General features: G+C 33.7%; 1 protein-coding gene across 2 annotated transcripts in view; it reads right to left on the bottom strand.

Moving 5' to 3' along the window:
- The window catches only part of jim, a 59,405-nt gene that overhangs the window by 24,058 nt on the left and 14,425 nt on the right, over positions 1-20,922 (bottom strand). For both annotated transcript variants that reach the window (XM_069036756.1, XM_069036755.1), the window contains exon 2: positions 16,330-16,794. In XM_069036756.1, the coding sequence (XP_068892857.1) occupies positions 16,330-16,794 (465 nt within the window). The remainder of the gene's footprint in view (positions 1-16,329; positions 16,795-20,922) is intronic.

Consider the following 20,922-nt stretch of genomic DNA (forward strand, 5'->3'; position numbering starts at 1 on the left):
TATACATACATTATATTCTTCTCTTATATTATTTCTATATAGCTTCAAGAGTTTTTTTAATATGGTCGAATTTGAGTCATCGACAGTATGTGTGGATGTAAATTAAGATCGGGTAACGGGTGTGCATATCGGTTTACGACAATTTATGATGTGGCAATGGATGATGGGATGGGTATAACGCAGAATTGGAGAACGATGTTCCTCTCATACTGCAATTCTTCATTTTAACGCCACGTTTCCACGTGTATTCATTTTTTTTCCAATAATGTTTAATATTTTTGCTAAGAAGTTTCAGTCACAAAACTATTAAATTATAAATTGTCATCATTATTATGCAGAAGCAATTCATGAAAGCAAAACAGAGAGTAACTGAATATTGAAAAATGTAACTTAAATAAATGTTTTATCATCCATTGAAACGTCTGTTATTTTTTTTTTTGTTACTTTAAGTATTGTTTATTTTAGAAAAAAAATGTAACTAAATTCACTGTGATCTTTGTCATCACATTATTAACCACTACATATTTATCAAATATGTAATAACACTTTAATAGTTATTTATATATCAAGGCCGAGACAAGACAATCTCGTTCTCGAGGATTTCGCGGCCAAGGTGTATACATATGTGCAACCGAAAATTTGTAATTATTATAAAATGAACAAGTAAAATTACTTCACTGTCAATAAATACATATAAATTCGGCTTACATGTCGCTATAGAAATGACACAAATAAAAAAAAAATGGTAATTGTTCACTTTAACTACTTCTGGAATTTTCGCGTTTTTTCTGGCTAGACAGGCTCAGGGCGTCCTCCTAGATCGTTTCCCACCATTCAAACCTTGTGCAAATGCCTTTTTTTTTCTCTTGTTGTGTTTCAAGGTCGCGCCAATGTCTTAGTATAACTAAAGGGTAAGGAAAATTCATTTGCACAAGGTTTGAATTGTGGGAAACGATCTAGGAGGACGCCCTGAGGCTGTCTAGCCAGAAAAAACGCGAAAATTCCAGAAGTAGTTAACGTGAACAATGACCAAAAAAATTCACTTTGTAAGTTATCGTAAAAATGTCGGAAGCGAATTGCAGTGATAGCGATGTTTCAGTTTCGTGTTAAAAGTTGTAAATTCTGCGGTTTCTAATGTGATACCCGAAAAATCTAAACGGCAGTCTTACATGGAAACTCTGATTTGTATCAAATATTAAAATGACGTTTACTTTAACGGCCGTCGTTAAGAACAACGGCCGCGAAATTGCGACATGTTTTAGGTACGCGAAATGCTCGTTTCGCGTACAGTTGCACAAAAAAGAATTAATTTTACATGCACTTACAATAGAATCTGACAGAATTATTATTCTAAAAAATAACGATTCTTCTGTCATAATAAACTTTTTGGGGTCTGACGCGATTATAATAAATGGATACATATACATACATATATTTATATAACACGTGTTATATTTGGTGAGAGAATATAATGAACGCTAACAGAAAATACATTTTTAAAAATGTCAAAAATTTTAAACGATCTGTCAGTCTGACCTGCGGTGATAAAATTATCATCGATTTGATAGCCTCTTCTGCGTCTTTGTTTCTGTATTTTAACCTATGAAATTAATCAAAAATGTACCATGTGACACGTGAATTATATTCTCAAATTTATACCCATGAATAAACAAAAATAAATGCCAACAGATTTTTTTTTTTAATTTCTGACACTTGTTTCCTAAAGGCGGCCTTACACCAAGGCAACAATTGGCAACATATTGCCTGCAACATTTTTTAGTAATGACCGGCAACAATACTAAAAAATGTTGCAGGGAACATGTTGTCAATTGTTGCCTTGGTGTAAGGCCGCCTTAAGAGATGGATTTCGCAAAAATATCGAATCACACAATCGCAATTTCCTTTGTTCCATTTTATTTTGGTCAACGACTGTACGTTCATAATATGTACATACATACATACAGAGTTATTCACATAAGATGACGAGCCTGACCTAAGGTACTCGATAATAAATAAGGTAACGACAACGGTTGCGACGAATATTTCCATCTCACTTAATTTGGCGTAATGCATTCTGATAACGTGATAACATTGCCCATACATTAGCAACATAATCTGTGAGCTCATTATTTTCGTAATGATAAAGCCATTCCGACTAATTAGATGACAACTCTGACCGTATTTTTAATTAACGTCCATGCTCATTTGACTTTTTTTAATCAATTCTAATTTCTAACAAATTAGCGCAAATTTGAGCAGGACCGGTTTTAAACATTTCAAAAAAATTTACTTATTTTATCTTCATTGCTGTACACATTTTACTAAGGTGATTTTGGCTAAAACACATTAGAACAACGCATACTATCACATGTTAAAAGGAACGCCTCAACTTCGAAAACACCCTCTATTAATTTGAAAGATTTATCCATACACATCTGTCATTGCATTTTTTGTTCATATTTCGAAAATATTTTAGAACGATGACAGAACCGACATGATCCTACTTACACATTACTTTATTATTATTGTTATTAAATCATACTTTGTTGAGAGAGGTATTTTTCTGTCAGAACTTGACATTCATTAGACTGACGTTAAAAGCTATCTATGTTTTATGCGCATTATGATAATGCCGGATAATGTAATAGGGATCGAGATTGCTTTGTGAATTGCCTTTTTACCTGGTCAGGCTCGTCATCTTATGTACAGGGTTATTCACGAATGATAATGAGCCCGACGGAATTGAAAATGCAACCCACAATACATTTTCGAAAAAAGCTGGATATTTTAATTTCAATAGCCAGCTTTTTTCGGAAATGTAGTGTGGGTTACATTTTCAATTATGTTGGGCTCCTTATTACTCGTGAATTATCCTGTATGTATGTATTATACAGTGAGCGGCAAAAGTATGTATGGAATAAATTCCTTAAAAATTAAAGAAAATTTTTTTCAAAAAAATCTGACAGGTCAATTTTAGTTTATAAAAATACATGTTTTAGTACCAAAGAAAATTCCAAGCAGTCATTTGTTTTCGAGTGATGACGTCATCGATACTTTTTTTAAATGGAAACCCCCTATTTTTTTTCTTGATTCTGATGGCCCCTTTAATTGTCTAAATGACAGTATAAAAATTTTGTTGTTTTACATGGGGAAATTTTTGAGAAAAAAATAATAAAGTTGGAAAAAATTAATTTTATAACGAACAAAAAGAAGTCAAAAAATCAAGTAGATAAATCAAACAGTCAAATGTTACTGTCAATTTCATTCGTATGTGTTATTTGTTTTACAAAACGTTTTCGAAAATGACTCATTTAACAAAAACACAACGTATAGAAATTTTAATTTTGATTGGGTGCTGGGATAAAACTAAAACAGGGGGAATTTCTTCATAAACTTGCTTATTGTGAACAAGCCGGGGATGGCAATTCAAACATTTAATTCCATAATTTTAAGTACTAACTAACACAGTTTTTGACTTGTTTTTGTTCGTTATAAAATTTATTTTTTCCAACTTTATTGTTTTTTTTCTCAAAAATTTCCTTATGTAAGGTAACAAAATTTTTATACTGGCGTTTAGACAATTAAAAGGGCTATCAGAATCAAGAAAAAAAATAGGGGGTTTCCATTTAAAAAAGGTACCGATGACGTCATAACTCGAAAACAAATGACTGCTTGTAATTTTATTTTGTATTAAAATATGTATTTTTATAAACTAAAATTGACATGTCCAAAGATTTTTTTGAAAAAAATTTTGTTTAATTTTTAAGAAATTTATTCCATACTTTTGCCGCTCACTGTATGTAAAGCAGTGACAACCCTCAAACAGCAGTCCAGCTTGACTACTGGGCATTTCCCACGCTTCTGCTGTTATGTTAATTATATGATTGGATTTTTAAATATTTAAGTAATAATATGACAAAAGTTTACATTTACGTGAAACCAATATGGCATGATCGCAAGTAATCAGTTGCTCACGACGTAAAGTAGTAAAATGTCAACGAAGAAGAGTGAGACTTTATCAGTTTTACCCGCAAACCGACGAAATTTATTACATATAAGGAAAAACCAAGAGTGAACATTACAAATTGAAATATAATTATTTGAAAGATTTCCATGCGTTTAGATTGCAATGTTGACAAACTTTCACGTTGTCATCCGCAGATTGTAATTTACGCTATTTATTAGATTTAAACAATATGTATAATTTTCATTTTAACAAATTTTTTATCTTAGGTTTAGTCAGCTAGATTATGTAAATATTTGAAATTTCAGTATTAGTAAATTTCTCTTTCAATTGCCTACTAAAAATTGTAATTTTATGAATGTCCGACCGTATTGTTATTGAACGATAATGACACACTTTTCTGATACGTTATTAGAGAAATAATCCCCTAGGACATTATCTTCAAATAACAGGCTCTAGAGCGTTATAAGGTCTTCGTTGCTTAGTTACGACCAAATTTTGACTGATTGGTATAAATTAATCAATCATTCTCAATCCAAAAACACACGAAACTAGTTGGACATTAAGTTTTGAAGGCACCACGGGTGTTATAACGATACGCCCTCGGTCGATGTACTTCTCTAGGGCCGGGGGCTCTCGGGTTTCACTCTGCCGACCTCGCGCGTTATCAACTTTGTAACACCCTTAATAACTATAATTTATTACTCAGAAATTTGACTTCTAGACGTCATTGGATATTATTGAATAACAATAAAAAAATAATTTTTAATTTTAGGGCAGCTGTATGTACTCGTGGGCCTTTAAAACGCTCGTTTCACTCGCAATTTAAACTGGCCCACTCATGCCAAAAAAGCCCTACATTTTCTGAACACATCACAATAACAATTCAATGTTCTGTATGATGTTCAAATTACAATATTTTTACATTTTAAACAGTGTTGCTACATATAAATGTTTCTTACATCGTAATCAAGGTATCGTAATTGGCTGCAAATTGTGCCATATACAGGTGTTCCAAAACTATCACCAAAAAATGTTACACAGCAATTTCCCATATCAACATTAACGCGAAATCGTAATCAAACGGTTTTTTTATGCGTCTGTATGATTTTACAGAGATTTAAATTTTTGTCTTATTAGTTGATTAAATTTTGACATTGCGAATTGTAAGGTAAATGGATTTTTTAAAAAGATTTATTATTCAGTATAGTTTTACCATGTAGTTTTGGCGGCAGTTTTGGCACATCTGTATAACGTATAGCGTAACTGTACTGTACTATAAACTAAAGATAAATTGATGTGATTACTTGGTTGCCTAAAAGGAAGGGGCCTTAAAACTTTATTTTTAGATGTCACATTGTCATAAATAATTAAAATCAAATCGCCCTACAACAAATTTTGACCGTTCAATTGTTTTTTTTTAGTATTAAAAACAAGCACAGGACAAAAAAAATATTGTTTTATTATGCGTTATAGTCTGATACATTAATTAAAATTTTTATTTAGCTTTATGTTAACGTGTGTAATATGGAACATCTATCACAAATAAAATGCATTTTTTCCAAGATACATAGTTGCTTTTTAGTAACACATACGTCAAAAAGTTATTTAGAAAAATTACTTAAAATCAAAATCTTAGATCCGTATAATTTTGATTTGTCAAATAAACATTAAAAAAATGAAAAATCATAGTTGGTCGATGATTTTGAAATTTGGTATAGGGGCCTAGATGTTGATTCTAAACAACTTTTCTTAATAACTTTTTGTCGTATTTGTCACATAAAAGGCACTTTACTCTATAGAAAAATAGGTTTTTTTTTTGAAAATTTCTAAGGCATACTTGATTTTTCAAAACTAAAATGATGTTAGAAATTAGTCTTTAACCAAGCAGGGCTGAACTCCAGAAAATGAAAATTTAAATCGAGAACTTTTTACCTTTTACAAGAGTCGTTTCACCCATCCGGGGACAAACTGTATATGTATTTAGTTATACATATACCACTTTTCACGTTATGTAGTTATTTGTGTATCAAGGCCAAAAAGTGCATCTTTTTCGTCCGAGTCTGGGTTTTCTAGTCTAGGCGCAACCGAGACTTGAAAACAGCCGAGGTGCACATTAAATTTTTTTGGTGACCGCATGAACTACGAAGCAAAAGACATCATTGTAAAAAGTACAAATTTATTTTGTATCTACTTTTTTCAAATATGTAGATAAATTTATTAATTTAATACATATTAACAATTTTTTATAGTATTTTTTATCAGCTTGCCGACAAAACGAGAAATTTACTATTTGCAATACAATTATTGTGATTATCATCTGCGATGTCCGGCGGCGTATTAGACATTAGACATCACTTTGGCTGGTGTATTAGACGCTGTTGCTATCGATTATACCACCGGCTAGTAAAAGATAAATAGTCAAAATCTTTTTTTATATTTAAAATAAATGATATCAAAGCTGCACCTTTTGAACCCCCATATCATTAAATTTAAGAGAAATAGAATTTTTCTCATTATTTTCTAACATGAGTTGACATTGCCCCATTGAGTCGTTCGGCAAATTTTGGGGCACCCAGTATGAACGTTCATTTTCTTATTATGCACCAAATAAGCCCCAGAAATAAACGATACAACACTTTTTCGGGTAAATAAAATACTTTGGTTAAATTTAATTGTCAAATTTTCATTTGTTTTCAGTCGGTTTACTCGGTTTTGTCGGTTTTGTTGTTAACTTAGTAAACAGACCAACAGATGTTGCCACGGTCCATGGTCAGAAAAGTGCGTCCGAAAAAGAGTTACTTCTCGTCTTCATGGGAGTACGTAAAATTATCTTTTTCATTAAGGGTCCTTAAAAAAATGTTTTTAGTTTGACAGTTAAATTTAACCAAAGTATTTTTATTTGCCCGAAAAAGTGTTGCATCGTTTATTTCTGCTGTTTATTTGGTGCATAATAAGAAAATGAACGTTCATACTGGGTGCCCCAAAATTTGCCGAACAACTCAATGGGGCAATGTCAACTCATGTTAGAAAATAATGAGAAAAATTCTATTCTTCTTAAATTTAATGATATGGGGGTTCAAAAGGTGCAGCTTTGATATCATTTATTTTAAATATAAAAAAAGATTTTGACTATTTATCTTTTACTAGCCGGTGGTATAATAATTCTGAACGATTGATTGATCACTGTTCACTTGATCAGGTTTGCAATTATTTTCTTCATTACTTCAAGTATAGTTGACTCAAGTTGCAAAAAACCACTTGTCATTTGCAACAGCATTTTTTTCATATTTTTGAACCAAATAGAGGCACAAAGGGACCAGAAAATCATAGTTTGGGTTGAATATTTTCCATATAAGTACAGTTTTAAAGTAATCTCAAATGACTAATGCCATAAAAGTGCTGTTGCAAATGCAAAGTGGTTTTTTGCAACTTGCGTCAACTTTATTTACAAATACATAGTAATTTTATGTCCGTTTTACCTCAAATAATGTACGGCAGCATGGCTTTGATTTTCTCTCTCATTTCCATGGATACAACAAAAATGAAATATTTGCAAACTATGTATTGGGATACATAAACTCGGTACAGGTTGCAAAGACACACTTGTCATTTGCAACAGCATTTTTTCATATTTCTGAACCAAATGAAGGCACAAAGGGACAAGAAAAGCATAGTTTGGGTTGAATATTTTCTATATAAGTACAGTTTTAAAGTAATTTCAAATGACTAATGCCATAAAACATAAAAGTGCTGTTGCAAATGACAAGTGTGTCTTTGCAACCTGTACCGAGTTTAGAATGTTTTTAAATGTTGCCACATTTAGTGTAACAAATAGGTCGATATCTTCGACAAAAAAGAAGATACATTTTTTTAAACATTTTTACCGGATATTTTAATGACTACTTAACAACGTACTGCTAAGTTGTTCCCAGAATTTTGGGGCACCCAGTATAATCGGTAGGAACAGCGTGATGAAGAAATATCTAATACAATAGCCAAAATGATGTCTAATGTCTAATAAGCCGCCGGACATCGCAGATGATAATCGCAATAATTGTCCTGTCACCATAATTATGTAAATAAGTAATTGTATTGCAAATAGTAAATTTCTCGTTTTGTTGGTGAGCTGATAAAAAATACTATAAAAAATTATTAATACATATGTACTAATAAATGTATCTATTTGAAAAAAGTAGATACAAAATAAATTTGTACTTTTTCCAATGATGTTTTTTACTTTGTAGTTCATGCAATCACCAAAAAAATTTAATGTGCACCTCGGCCAAGAAGTGCCTTTTGTCCTCGCCTGTTTTCAAGTCTCGGTTGCGCCTCGCCTAGAAAACCCAGACTCGGAGGAAAAAGACCCACTTTTTGGCCTTGATACACAAATAACTATTATTTTGATTTTCGTGAACAACTTCACTAATGCCAAGTTTACACTTGGTACAACAGATACGTGATCACGAGAAATGTAGTTTTCAACTCCAGATTTAGGACGCTCAGGAAGTGACGGTTTTTTGGAATTTGAAGATAGCATTCTACAAGTCATTGAAAAGCCGTGCGTACGTGCGGGAGTTTAAACATTTATGACCACATTAATATGATTTTCCAGAATCATTTCAAGTAACGTGAGGGCAAGAGCAGGCGGAGATCGTTTAATTGGGCTTCATATTTTATCTCTGCGTTTAAATGGTGCCAGTATTTAGATTTTTTTCGAAACATATTGAATGACCTTCTGGATGATGTTACCTTGGCCACATGACGTGATATGTAGTATTTAGGTACACGACAGAGTTCCACCACACTGTGCACCCCTCACAATCTGTCGCTACAGACCCATTTTGTGCCTAGCTTGGTCACCGGTTTTAAATCAGTGTGATTTCTTGTGGGGACTTATGAAACTGTGTACGTATTTTAAATTAACACCATTGAAGAACTGATTGCTCATATAATACATACATAAAGGGTGTTTTTTTAAGTTTGTCGTCGAAGTTGACGTTGAAGAGATGATTGTAAATGAACCACTCGTCTTAAAAAGACTGATTTTTCAAACTGCATATTAACAATACGCAAAAAGTGGTTAGATTTAAACAGCTGACTAGAGTTGTAACCCGATGGTGCGTTCACAATCGACTCTTCAACGCCAACTTCGACGCCAAATTAAAAGAAAAAACACCCGCTATATTGTATTTCTGCCCTCATGCGGAGGTGTAGTGCAAAACTAAATGGTCTGAAGATCCTGGGGTTTTAATATTCTAATGTATTTCGATTCACCCTGTATATTACTAGGTATACAGGGTGTTAGGGAATGGTCTCCCGAGAATTTCACGGTGAGTCTGCGAGAGAAAATGTGGTCGAAAACCTTAGTACAATTTTTTCCTAACATGAATGGTTTTCTCAAAAATAAAAATTTAAAACGGTGCCCCACTGTTTGGGAACTTTTGCACGATTTTATTGTTGTGATAATTAAATAAATAGTTAACGTTTTGTAATTAATATTAATTGCTTAGCAACCAAAAACAACAATGACTCTATGTCAGATTTTATCGAATACCTACTGTCACAATGACGTTTCGATTTTAAAAGTCCCCTTGGATAATATCTCATCAAAAATTCATGTTATTCTGTTTGAAATTTCCGCCAATTTCAAATGGTGCCGCCTCATGAGGAGGTGTCAGTAAGAAAGACTCCATCATCCATCTGTCAACAACAGATACGGGTGAACAAGATTAAATTTTCACTGATCTCAAAGAAAAATCTCTAGTAACAATAAAACCGCGCGGTCATGACAATAATCGGTTTTCTCAAGAGGGACTCATGTAAGTGCAAACAATGGACATAAAAAGAATAGTGTAGTTACTGTTTAATTATAAATAAATTAAATTTTTACTACATATAAAATTGAGACTTCTAGCCACCTTCCTTTCCTTTACACCAATATCTTAGTATATTCAAAATATTTATCTGTATTTACCACAGCCTTGAGGTAAGTCCTCTTTTATTGCTACAAAGAACTGAAATTATTTCTACAGCTTCATTTGTGATACAACATCTAGGTACCTTAAACTATAATGAGATTCGTTAATTTCTGTATAAACTATTTATTTGTATTGAAAAAAATAAAAAACTCATAGTAAATGTTCAAAATGTCCCCCGTTTGCCCTAATACAAGCATTAGCACGTCTTAATAATGACCTGCTAACCCGTGCTAACTCATCTTGATCGTTGCCAATTCGTTCTGCAGCCAACATGATTCTGTTTAAAAGATCGTCTTGAGTATTTACTGCAGTTCTATACACCATAGATTTCATATAACCCCATAAATAAAAGTCGCAACTGTTGAGATCAGGGGAACGAGGAGGCCACGCAGTTGGTCCGCCTCGTCCAATCCATTGGGGTCCGTATGAAACGTTTAAAAAATGTCTTACATTTAAAGTAAAATGCGCCGAAGTACCGTCATGCGTGAACCACATGGCCCTCCGAATCTCCAAAACAATTTCCTCCAAAAGACCTGGCAGATCAACATTTAAGAAATTTAAATAATTTTCTCCTGTTAATCTTGCTGGTAACACAAACGGTCCTATCAGATGTGTTCCAATAATCCCGGCCCAAACATTTATGGAAAAACGATGCTGGAAACGGCCTTGTCACTGTCATTTTTTAAGTGAAAAGTGCGGTGATGAGAATTTTTTTTTTTTTTAAATTAACAATTGAATTCAAAAATGTAGCGTTGTTTTGCAACCAATTCTAAAAATATTGAGTTGTTTTGCACCTAATTTAACTCCTGTGTGTGAACGGTATCTACTCACTTATTCACATTACTTTGATGTTTTTTATACGGAGCGGCTACCATAAATTTTACATTCAGTTTTTAGTTTTACGCCTACTTGGGCTAGAATCATTTAGAATAATACTGTACTAAACTTAAAAGAACTCACAAGAAACCTTGAAAATAAAGAGTAATACATACTTAATTGAGGGTGTATTAAGTACGAGTACGCTGAAATCGAATTATTTTAGTTACCTACTGACAATGACAGTGACATCAGATGCTCGTAAACCTGATTTTCACAAGCAAAATGTACGTGTATGCTTTTTCAGTGAACAGAAAGTGTACCTCTGTTGATCGTTTACTATACCAACACCATTTGTTTCCACGAATGATCAAATAAAACTAATATTTTGTCTTCTATAGTCTGTCTCAATTCTAAATTTCCACCAACACTGCATTCTACGTTAGATATAGGACGCAGGTAAATTGCGCACATGGTTAAAATTGTTCAGGGGTTTTGACCAGGTATCTGCAACCAAGGGATTAGCATCGTTCAAGTGTTGCTCGCATTTTCAAGGTATGTGAGACACTTTATTCTATCACTTCAGTAAAAACTTTTACTCGGCGCATCCAAATATCTTTAATTTTGTAAATGTTCTTATTACACTTCAGACTACCGTCTAAATAAAAATTAGAAGCGCCATTATTGAGAAAAAAACTACGTGGCAAAATAATAAAGAAGCAGTAGTTCTTAGAGGAATGCATTAATATATACAGGGTGGTCCCGATATAACCTGCCAGACGAAATACAGTAATAGGTGACGATGAGTAGAACTCATACACAAACAATGTTTCTAATAAAAGTCTTTTCGTTTTCGAGATAAAAATAATTGAAAATTTGGTCAAAATTTGCTGTACGCTAATGAGTTAATCGGTTTTAAAAAGGTAATTCTGGTTACTTGGCTGCAATTTCTTTAGCAACGGTACCTGTAACACCTGACATTTGTCAAGTTTAAAATTTTAAATTTGCGAATCCTTCAAAAAGTTATGAAATTCACAAAACAAGAATACGCCGATTTGCATTTACTCTATGGCGAAACACGTGGTAATTCAAGACCGGCAAAGCGACAATACGGCGAGCGTTTTCCTGAAGGAGTCCTTCCGTCTCGTTGTACTTTTGTGGAGCTACATCTGCATTTATGTGAGGTTGGTTCTGACTGATTCCAATACGATGGCGTCCCCGATCCCCCATTTTACCCCTCTGGATTTTAGTTTTTGGGGCCACACGAAAGATTTGGTATACGAAGTTGAAATAAAAACAAAAGGCCAACTCTAGAAACGCGTAACAGACAGAACCAGATTCGTAAAAACCCAGAAATGCTGATTTCTGTTTATGAAAATTGGTACCGGCGTATTCAAATGTGCTTAAATGCCAACGGAAGGCACACAGAACATTTATTATAAAATAATTTTTCTAGTCTAGTTTACCTTTCATTAGTTAGTAGATATTCTCAGTTAGTGTTGAAAGTACGAATATGTAAAGTGTAAATAAATTTATTCAATACATTATTTTGGCTATTTTACCACAATTAAGATGATACTCTTATTACACAGTTCTTCCACAATTTTGCACACACTACCTCTACATTTATTTACACATTGAGGAACACCACTTTATTTATTACTCATTCATCTCAGTCTACAAAATCAGCTTTTGTACCTATAAATAAGCTGGTGAATTAACGCACACCGTGTACAGCGTTTTCAATAAATGTCATTAATTTGATTTAGTTTGTCAGATTTGAGATTTGTCATAAACGATTCAGGTACCTACCTATGTTGCTTAGATACTGTCATCCTTACAAACACCAACAATTAATTCCTGAGTAGGTACGTATTTTTGTGGTCAGCAGCGTCGAATGGGTGTGGATAGGGGTTAATTTATCCCCATTATTTTGGACCTAATGAAAAGGTTTTTTTTAGACTTGTTAGATCCGTCTAATGACCCCGAATTTTTTTGGCAGGTTATATCGGGACCACCTGTATAAGAATAATTCTACTTCTGAATCATATAGATTCAATTATGTAAAAATTGTAAGTTACCGCAGTTTACCTACAGAACCCTAATATGTACCGAATAATGACAAAAAATATTTTTTATTTAAGAAACTGACTTATCATATACCAATATCATATCGATTCTTTCTTCATTGGAGCACATTTTAATTAACAAAAATTACTTCAGATTTATACAAAAAGAAAGTGTCAAGTAGTTGTCAATAATGCCAGGAGTGTCCAGATTTCATAGTAAATAAAAGTATCACTGAATAACGTAGTACTGGCTGCATTTAACTTTCGTTAGGGTCGGAAAATTATGTGAATCAGCCTGTATATCCACAGTCTCAAAATTATCTCGTCGAATTAGATTCGAAATTTTTTTTTCTCCAGACAATTTTCTGTTTGCAATTTGCTGTCGTTCGAAATAACGTTTGCAAAAGTGCTCCGATTTGAATTTTCTTTTTGTAAAATATTCGTCACAGGAAGAACTCAATTTGTTTAAAAAATATGCGCAATTTTCTACAAATTTGAACTTACAGCAATATAGTCCATATATCGTACCTATAAGTATTTCTGACAAATACCCCTGAAATTTTTCGTATTGAAATATGTAGCTATTTGTGCAATAAGTTAGGAAATGTAATTTTTTCCGTATTAGGCGTGTATGGAAAAAATGGATTTCCTACGTCTTGTACACACGATTTTTTCTACTGGAGTTTGGAAATACATATGTAGTTATTTTTATATTAAGTACGTGAAGTGAGTGTTTTTTGTACATGAAAAGGTCTTTTATCCGAGACGCAGGTCGAGGCAGTAAAAGCCTTCATCTTCAACAGGTCGATAATCGCGCCTTTGTGTATCTCCATGAGACTGTTAAAGTTTCATTTCTTTTTCTGAGCGGAGTAGAAGTACTTCAAGTCCAAGGAGTAGAAGTGTCCCAGAGGCGGCTCGACCGAGTCAAATGTAAGGTCATTTGATGCATTTATCACGATTAATTTATCAATTACACGAAATATTTCATAATTAAATTATCCCCCATTAAAATAAAGCCTCTAAAAAAGCGAAATAACGAAATTATTAGCCAATATTTAACCGACCCCGCTGTCGCATTTCCCTTGCTGTCAGATGTGATGTCAAAATCAGCAAGACAGCAAGCAAGATGGTCGTTCGGTAAAAATAAACATTTGTAAATGTAAATTGTAATCGTTTGCTAATTACGTTTTGATAGTTTTTGTAATATTTAGGAATTATCTGTCTCCGGTGCCAGTGAAAACGAAATGCATTGCACGGGGCACGACTCAAAGAATTGATGCAGATCGCGGCAAACTCTATGGAGATCTAATCGCACTAGTCTCCGGCGAAAAGTGTATGATTTCTACAGGGTTATTCTAAATGATTGTAGTCGAAATAGGCGTGAAAATTGAATGTGAAATTTATGGTTGCCGCTCCACATAAAAAACATCAAAATGATGTGAATCCCTAAGTGAGTACACACCGTTCACACACGAGAGTTAAATTCAGTGCAAAAGAACTCAATATTTCTGGATTCAATCGTTAATTTAACAAAAATAAATCAAAATTCCATCACCGCACTTTTCACCTAAAAAATGACAGTGACAGCGACAAAACTGACAATTCCCATGAAAGCGGCAAAAATGTAATAACATGGGCATGGCCTACTTCGACTACAATCATTTAGAATAACCCTCCTCTACATAATGCTCTGGTTCTGATGAAAAGTATTCGGCTACATAGGTAAAAATTTTGAATCCCTTAGAGGAAGAATTATAAATTATTATTGTAGGTTAGGTGTATAAATACCTACTGGTGTGACAGGGCTTGTCGATACGACGAAATCACCAACCTGACAATGGGAGATATCGAAGATTAGGGCTCTGCTACCTTAGTAAAAATTTTTTTAGGATACTAATAATTACAAATCGCGATCATTCACCATTTTGAGAAAGTTTTACCTCGAAATTTGCTGAAAGTACATCGGATTATTTAGATAGCGTCGTAGACTTTACTAATATTATGAAAACTTCAAGTACCAATAATATTACAAGGAAAGAAACTGCGTTTCGGTCTTCAATCTCTGTGCTAGTCACAAAAAGACTCACTTTTCTCTTAATGATATAATATACTATTGAATGCACAAAAAACATCTTCACGCACGAAATATAAACAATATTTTTTCTATAATTGCTTTTAATACTAAATTTGAAAACTCAATTTTTTTAAGGAAGTATCAACGTAGTGACCATGTTGCTAGGTAACTAATGGAATAGAAAACAGTGTGTGAAGTGAAAAACAGAAAAGCTTATGTGTGTGAAATCGGATTTCACACACTGTTATGTATGGTTTCTATAGTTTCAATCTTACAACAGTGTAAAAAAAATGTATGTAAGAAAATGACCAACTTCACGCATAAATAACGGTGCGTGAATACATACCAATTGTTTGAATCAATTATAGAAAAAATAAATTAAATTTGATTATTTTAAATTTTCGAAAATTATTTATAAATTAAAAATTGGAAACAAAATTGTTGTTTTAAAAGAAGTTTAAAAGGAACAAAGTTTGTGTAGGCGTTTAAGGTGTTCGCTCGAGTAAATTTACGGAAATTCCATTAAAATGTCTGCTATATTGAATCGTTTGATATTGAAGAATATGCAAGACAGTAAAAGTAACAGCGCACGAATATTGAACAACCTTTTTCGTGTTAGTTTAAGGAAAGTCTTAAAAAAACATTTATTAGTTCTGTTGTAAATTTTGAGGTTATCTTTGACAGATTTCAAGTTACGTATCTCAGGAAACGATCAAAATTGAACTTTTATTGTTGAAATATTATTTCCGCACTTGTTAGGAAATATTCCACTTTTCCTAACTCAAATTAGCATTCACATTATGTTAGTTTCCCAAATTCTAGTAGAAAAATTATTTAGGTAATTGTTCACTTTAACTACTTCTGGACAGCCTCAGGGCGTCCTCCTAGATCGTTTCCCACCATTCAAACCTTGTGCAAATGCCTTTTTTTCTCTCTTGTTGTGTTTCAAGGTCGCGTCAAGGTCGCGCCAAGTCTTAGTGTAACTAAAGGGTAAGGAAATTTTCATTTGCACAAGGTTTGACTGGTGGGAAACGATGTAGGAGGACGTCCTGAGGCTGTCTAGCCAGAAAAAACGCGAAAATTCCAGAAGTAGTTAAAGTGAACAATTACCATTATTTAAAAAAATGATTCTAGAAACTTGAAGTCAGATGTATGATTCTTCATGCCGATATTTACAATTACATTATAAATAGAAAATTAAATTCGGTGTTCATAAAATAAAATTGTTAGCAAAACTACAGTCACTTGTGATCACTGGCGGCGAACATACGCAAAAAGTGAAGTGAGTGATGTGTTTATCAAATAAGATAACGGTGATAACCGTAAGTATAGTGAGCTCTTGTTCACTTAAGATGAATTGGTTCTAAATCACTCGAAGCGAGCGTTCCACTTCAATTGTTGAATGGGTTGTATCTACATAATTACCTTCTGATCCAAGACTGGTTAGCATAACGCCGGGCTGTTTTAAGTAGTGAAGCGCAGAAAAACTCCCAGCTCCCAACATGTGTGGAGGAACAGGAGGTGGTGCCGCAGGTGGTGGTGCTCTAGCGTACTGTTGGTACGCTTGTTGTTGTTGAAGATCCGTCGGAAAACATTGCGACGCCGGTCTCGGTTCTAAATCCATTGTCGGTTGTTCAGGCTGTATTTCATCATCGCGTGGTTCTGCTTGAGTTGCTGGGTAAGGAGAAGGAGCGGGAGAAGGTAAACTTTGGTCTCTGGGAGGAACGGCGTCTGCTTCAACTCCAAGTGATACGGTTGGGCCGCAGGCTTGTTGGGGGCTCCCTGCACCAGTGGTGCCTTGCTGTGGTGGTGGATATGCGTCTTGGGCACCCCACTGACTTCTAGTTTGATCCATTCCATCTTTGTATAATACGTAGGGAGCGGCCGTATCTGGAACAATAGTTAGCAAGTTAATTTGTTAATCAGCAAACCAATTTATTTCATTGCATTCATTTGAACAAAATAATATTATTTCAGTTAAGCTATTGCTATTAATATATTTTTATATTTTAATAAACGAACAACTACGACGGAAGTACATATAAATACGCAGGCGGATCTTAAAAATTCATATGTGCATTAAAATACCATTATCTTTCTGTTTTCTTCTTTGTTCTGCTTATTTAAAATACACAAATTTCCATTAAACTATTAAACTATTAATACCTCTATATTTTTTACCGACTCCACGGGGCGATCAAGAAGGACCGTTTGTGTTGGCAATATGTACGGTCGGTGGACAAATAAAACTGGGACACTTAAAATTTAATCTATGTAAATCAGACCATTGAATTGTCAATATATTTGTCAGTGTCTATATAACATGTCATACCAAAGTTAACCTGTTTGTGATAAAGCCGTAATTAAACGATGCAAATTTGTAAATTTTGACTTATGTGATTGTCATTTTTGTCCCAGTTTTATTTGTCCATCGACTGTACAATGAAGATTTTTTTTTTATTCGGCTATTTGCAACACTGCAACTGGATATGTTTTATTCGTTTATTTGACAGATACCTGACGTAACATTAACAGTAACAAGTAAAAATTAACGGTAGAAAGAAATTAAATTAAATACAGAACAAGTCGTCAACAACCGGGAGTTACTCCAGTTGTACCAGTTGCACCAACTTAAACAGTCCTTCTTGATCACCCTGTATCTATGTAATTACTTTTAAGTATTATACATAAATTTACAGTTTAAAATCATGCATTTTTTGCAGAAACCTATTTTTTTAGAGCATTCCACTTAAAAAGGAAATTCAAAAAATTTATATGACGTAAAAATTGAATAAGATTAACTGCAGAAGTTCTACAGTTGTAAATTGTTAATTTTTTACGTTTGTTCTCTGTATAAGTACAAACAAACATTCATCCTGAACAATTTATAGTTTACACTGAGTTGCTGTATGACTTTAAACTCTTGTTTGGTTGTTTGTTTTCTTTAATTTTATTGTTTATTGTAACCTAAAAAAGGAGTGTGCATAGGATTAATCTAATTATTATTTCTTAAATACATATTTATTAGAACCAGTATTGTGCATTAAGTGCTATTCAGCAAACATACTTGTTTAAATTAAATAAAGAAAAATTACAAATAATAATATAGCCTGAGTTGAACTGTTACCAAGAATGTATACTTTTAGAAACCGGAAAAATTCTCATAAAAAGGCATCCATAAATAACGCTAATCATTAATTTTTTTAGAAGTATACGTCATAGAAGTAAAATGCCAAACCTCTACTACTTTACCTATCCCAAGTTTTTTTACCGTCCACCTCGAAATAAACTATGTATTATGCAAAGTAGATTTCACGGCGAATGAGAAACTTGATATTGTGATAGGTCAACAAGTCGAATATCTGATCACGTAATTTATACATAAACGGTTCACATCTTCCACATCTCCACTAAAAATGATGATCAAGTTCTTTACTTAAAATTGTTTTTCTGTGTTTTATAAATATACTCCAGTGAAAGCCTAGTTAACAAGTACCTAGTTTGATTCTTTTGACACTTTTTGCATAAAGCCGTTAACATAAAGAAAGGCAAACTTAAAGAGTTATTAAAGTAATTAAGAAATCTAGTGCTGTTTTTAATGAAGATTCCTTTCTAATGTCGCTAGTTCGAAGCTGTTTTGATAAGTTTATGTCTAGAGGCGTTAAATATCCAATAGGTAGATTATTATAATGTTCTGAATATCGATGAAAATGAGGACAACTAAGAATCTTCAAGCATTTCCATTTTTTTGTTTAAGGTAAGTACCTCAAAGTGTGGAGAAGGATGTGTTACATATTGAAATAATGTTTTAACTTCATGTTTAGATCGTTGTTTGATTAGATACTCAAACTATATAGATAATAATGTATTAATAATAAATGCGGAGGCGAGACGCCGGTAATTATGTTGATAAGCACTGCACTATTACTTGATAGTATTATCCGTAATAGTGTATGTACTCCGGCAAAATTGCCGTGCCGCCGGGTGGAGGTGGGATAGAAAAAAATTTATTAGTGTTAAGATACTTACCCATATTAATTAAAAATACATATAATTAACAAATTAAAATTTAAAAAATCAATAAGTATGCGTTCTTATATTTCAGACCTCGTATATCAAGGGCGAGAACATTAAAGAATTTGACACTATAATGATTAGCACCTATTTGACACGTTGACAATCCAAAAGACAACTCGCTACAATGTGGAATAAGCTTATGGTCCGATATAATAATAGTTATTTATTTAACGAGTTCGTGTGTACAATGGGCTTTTTTTGGTATGAGTGGGCCAGATTAAAACGCGAATGTTTTAAAGACGAGTGCCAAAAAAAGTCCAATTTACACAAGAACGAGTTGAATACAACGTTTTTTTGTTCGACGACCCTTTTAAAGGCTCCAAATCGCTTAAAATCTTTAAAATTAACTTGACGTTTGGTTTTGACAAGTTGTCACATTTATCAAAATCCGTTCAGATAGGAGCAAAATCTCAAATTCTGCCAGTGTCGAACAAAAAAATTATATTATTTATATAACACTGTGGTTCTCGGTGAATCGAAACAAAAAATAATTAGTGTAATAATAATGAAAACATAAATATGGGGTGTGGCAGGACTGACACCCCACAGAAGACTGACAAATTCGTGGGATTACGCTGAAATGTAAATTAAAAATTGCGAAATTGACCAATCAGACAAGAATACCATCCAGGACTTAATTGGTCGCTACGCAATCCAATATTACTGACCCGGGCGAAACTTTTTATAATCAAATGGGCCACTGCTTTTTTTTTAAAGATGTTTGTGTCACCTTGACAATTTAAACATTTTAATTTGTCATTGTGCTTTCTCAAGATCTGAAATCGTGTTGTAAAACTTTGCCGAGATGTATTCAGCTGCCGATTATGTTGAGATGTTGATTATTATTTTTGGAGAATGCGGGCGGAGGCAGCAAGAGTTTTCTCTAATCGTTTCCCTGACCGACCTTCTCCTGATCACAAAACAATTTTGAGAGTACTTGCTAGGGCTCAAGAAGCAAGGAAAGTTTGCCGAATCGGAATGAAATTGGCGGAGGTGCACGAACCGCACAAACCTTGACTAATGAAGAGGCAATACTGAATATATCGTTGAGGAAGATGGAACTAGGAGTATAAGAGAAATTGCTCAAGAATTGAATATCTCCAAGAGATCGGTACATCGCGTTTCGAAGGAGAACAGACTTCATCCTTTCCACTATCCTCGTGTGCAACACCTTGAACCAGAAGATGACCCTGTTCGAAGAAATTTTTGTGTTTGATTGCTTAATAAAGCGGCAGTAGATGAAAATTTTATTTCGCGGTTCTTGTTTTCGGATGAATTAAGTTTTGGTCGGCAAGGATGTTTCAACCATCGAAATCTGCATGTCTGGTCGTACGATAATAATCCAAGGGCTATTTATCCGCGTGCATTTCAACGTCGATTTTCCCTAAATTTGTGGGCAGGACTAGTGACAGGACAAAATTGTAAAAATAAAGAATGCGTGTTTAGGTATTCTTTATTTTCACATCGGAGATTTTGAATTCCCTATGCGTTTAACAGGAGCAGTGTACACAAACCTTTCAAACATGGAACTGCCTCATTTACTTGAAGATACTCCATTGATTTTTCTCGTAAATCAGTGGTTCCAAGATGACTGGGCTCCACCCCATTTCAGTCACAATGTGCAAGGTATTTTGAATCGAATGTATCCTAATCGTTGGATCGGACGACGTGGTCTACGCCACTGGCCTGCACGAGCTCCGGACCTCAATCCTCAATGGGGGACGTGAAAAATGTTATTTACACCGACCCATTCATAACGAGGAGGATATTCAAAACAGATTACAGGCTTTTGGAACAATTACACCAGAAATGGTCAGGGCCTCTAAATTAGCTTACTACGGTGTGCATAACTATGTCTCGAAATGAATGGTGGACATTTTGAGGATCTCCTTTAATTCTTTTTTCTTTCTTTGAGTTTTGTTGGTGTTTCGCTTTGTTATT

Source organism: Tenebrio molitor, chromosome 1, assembly GCF_963966145.1.
Source record: "Tenebrio molitor chromosome 1, icTenMoli1.1, whole genome shotgun sequence".
NCBI lineage: Eukaryota > Metazoa > Arthropoda > Insecta > Coleoptera > Tenebrionidae > Tenebrio > Tenebrio molitor.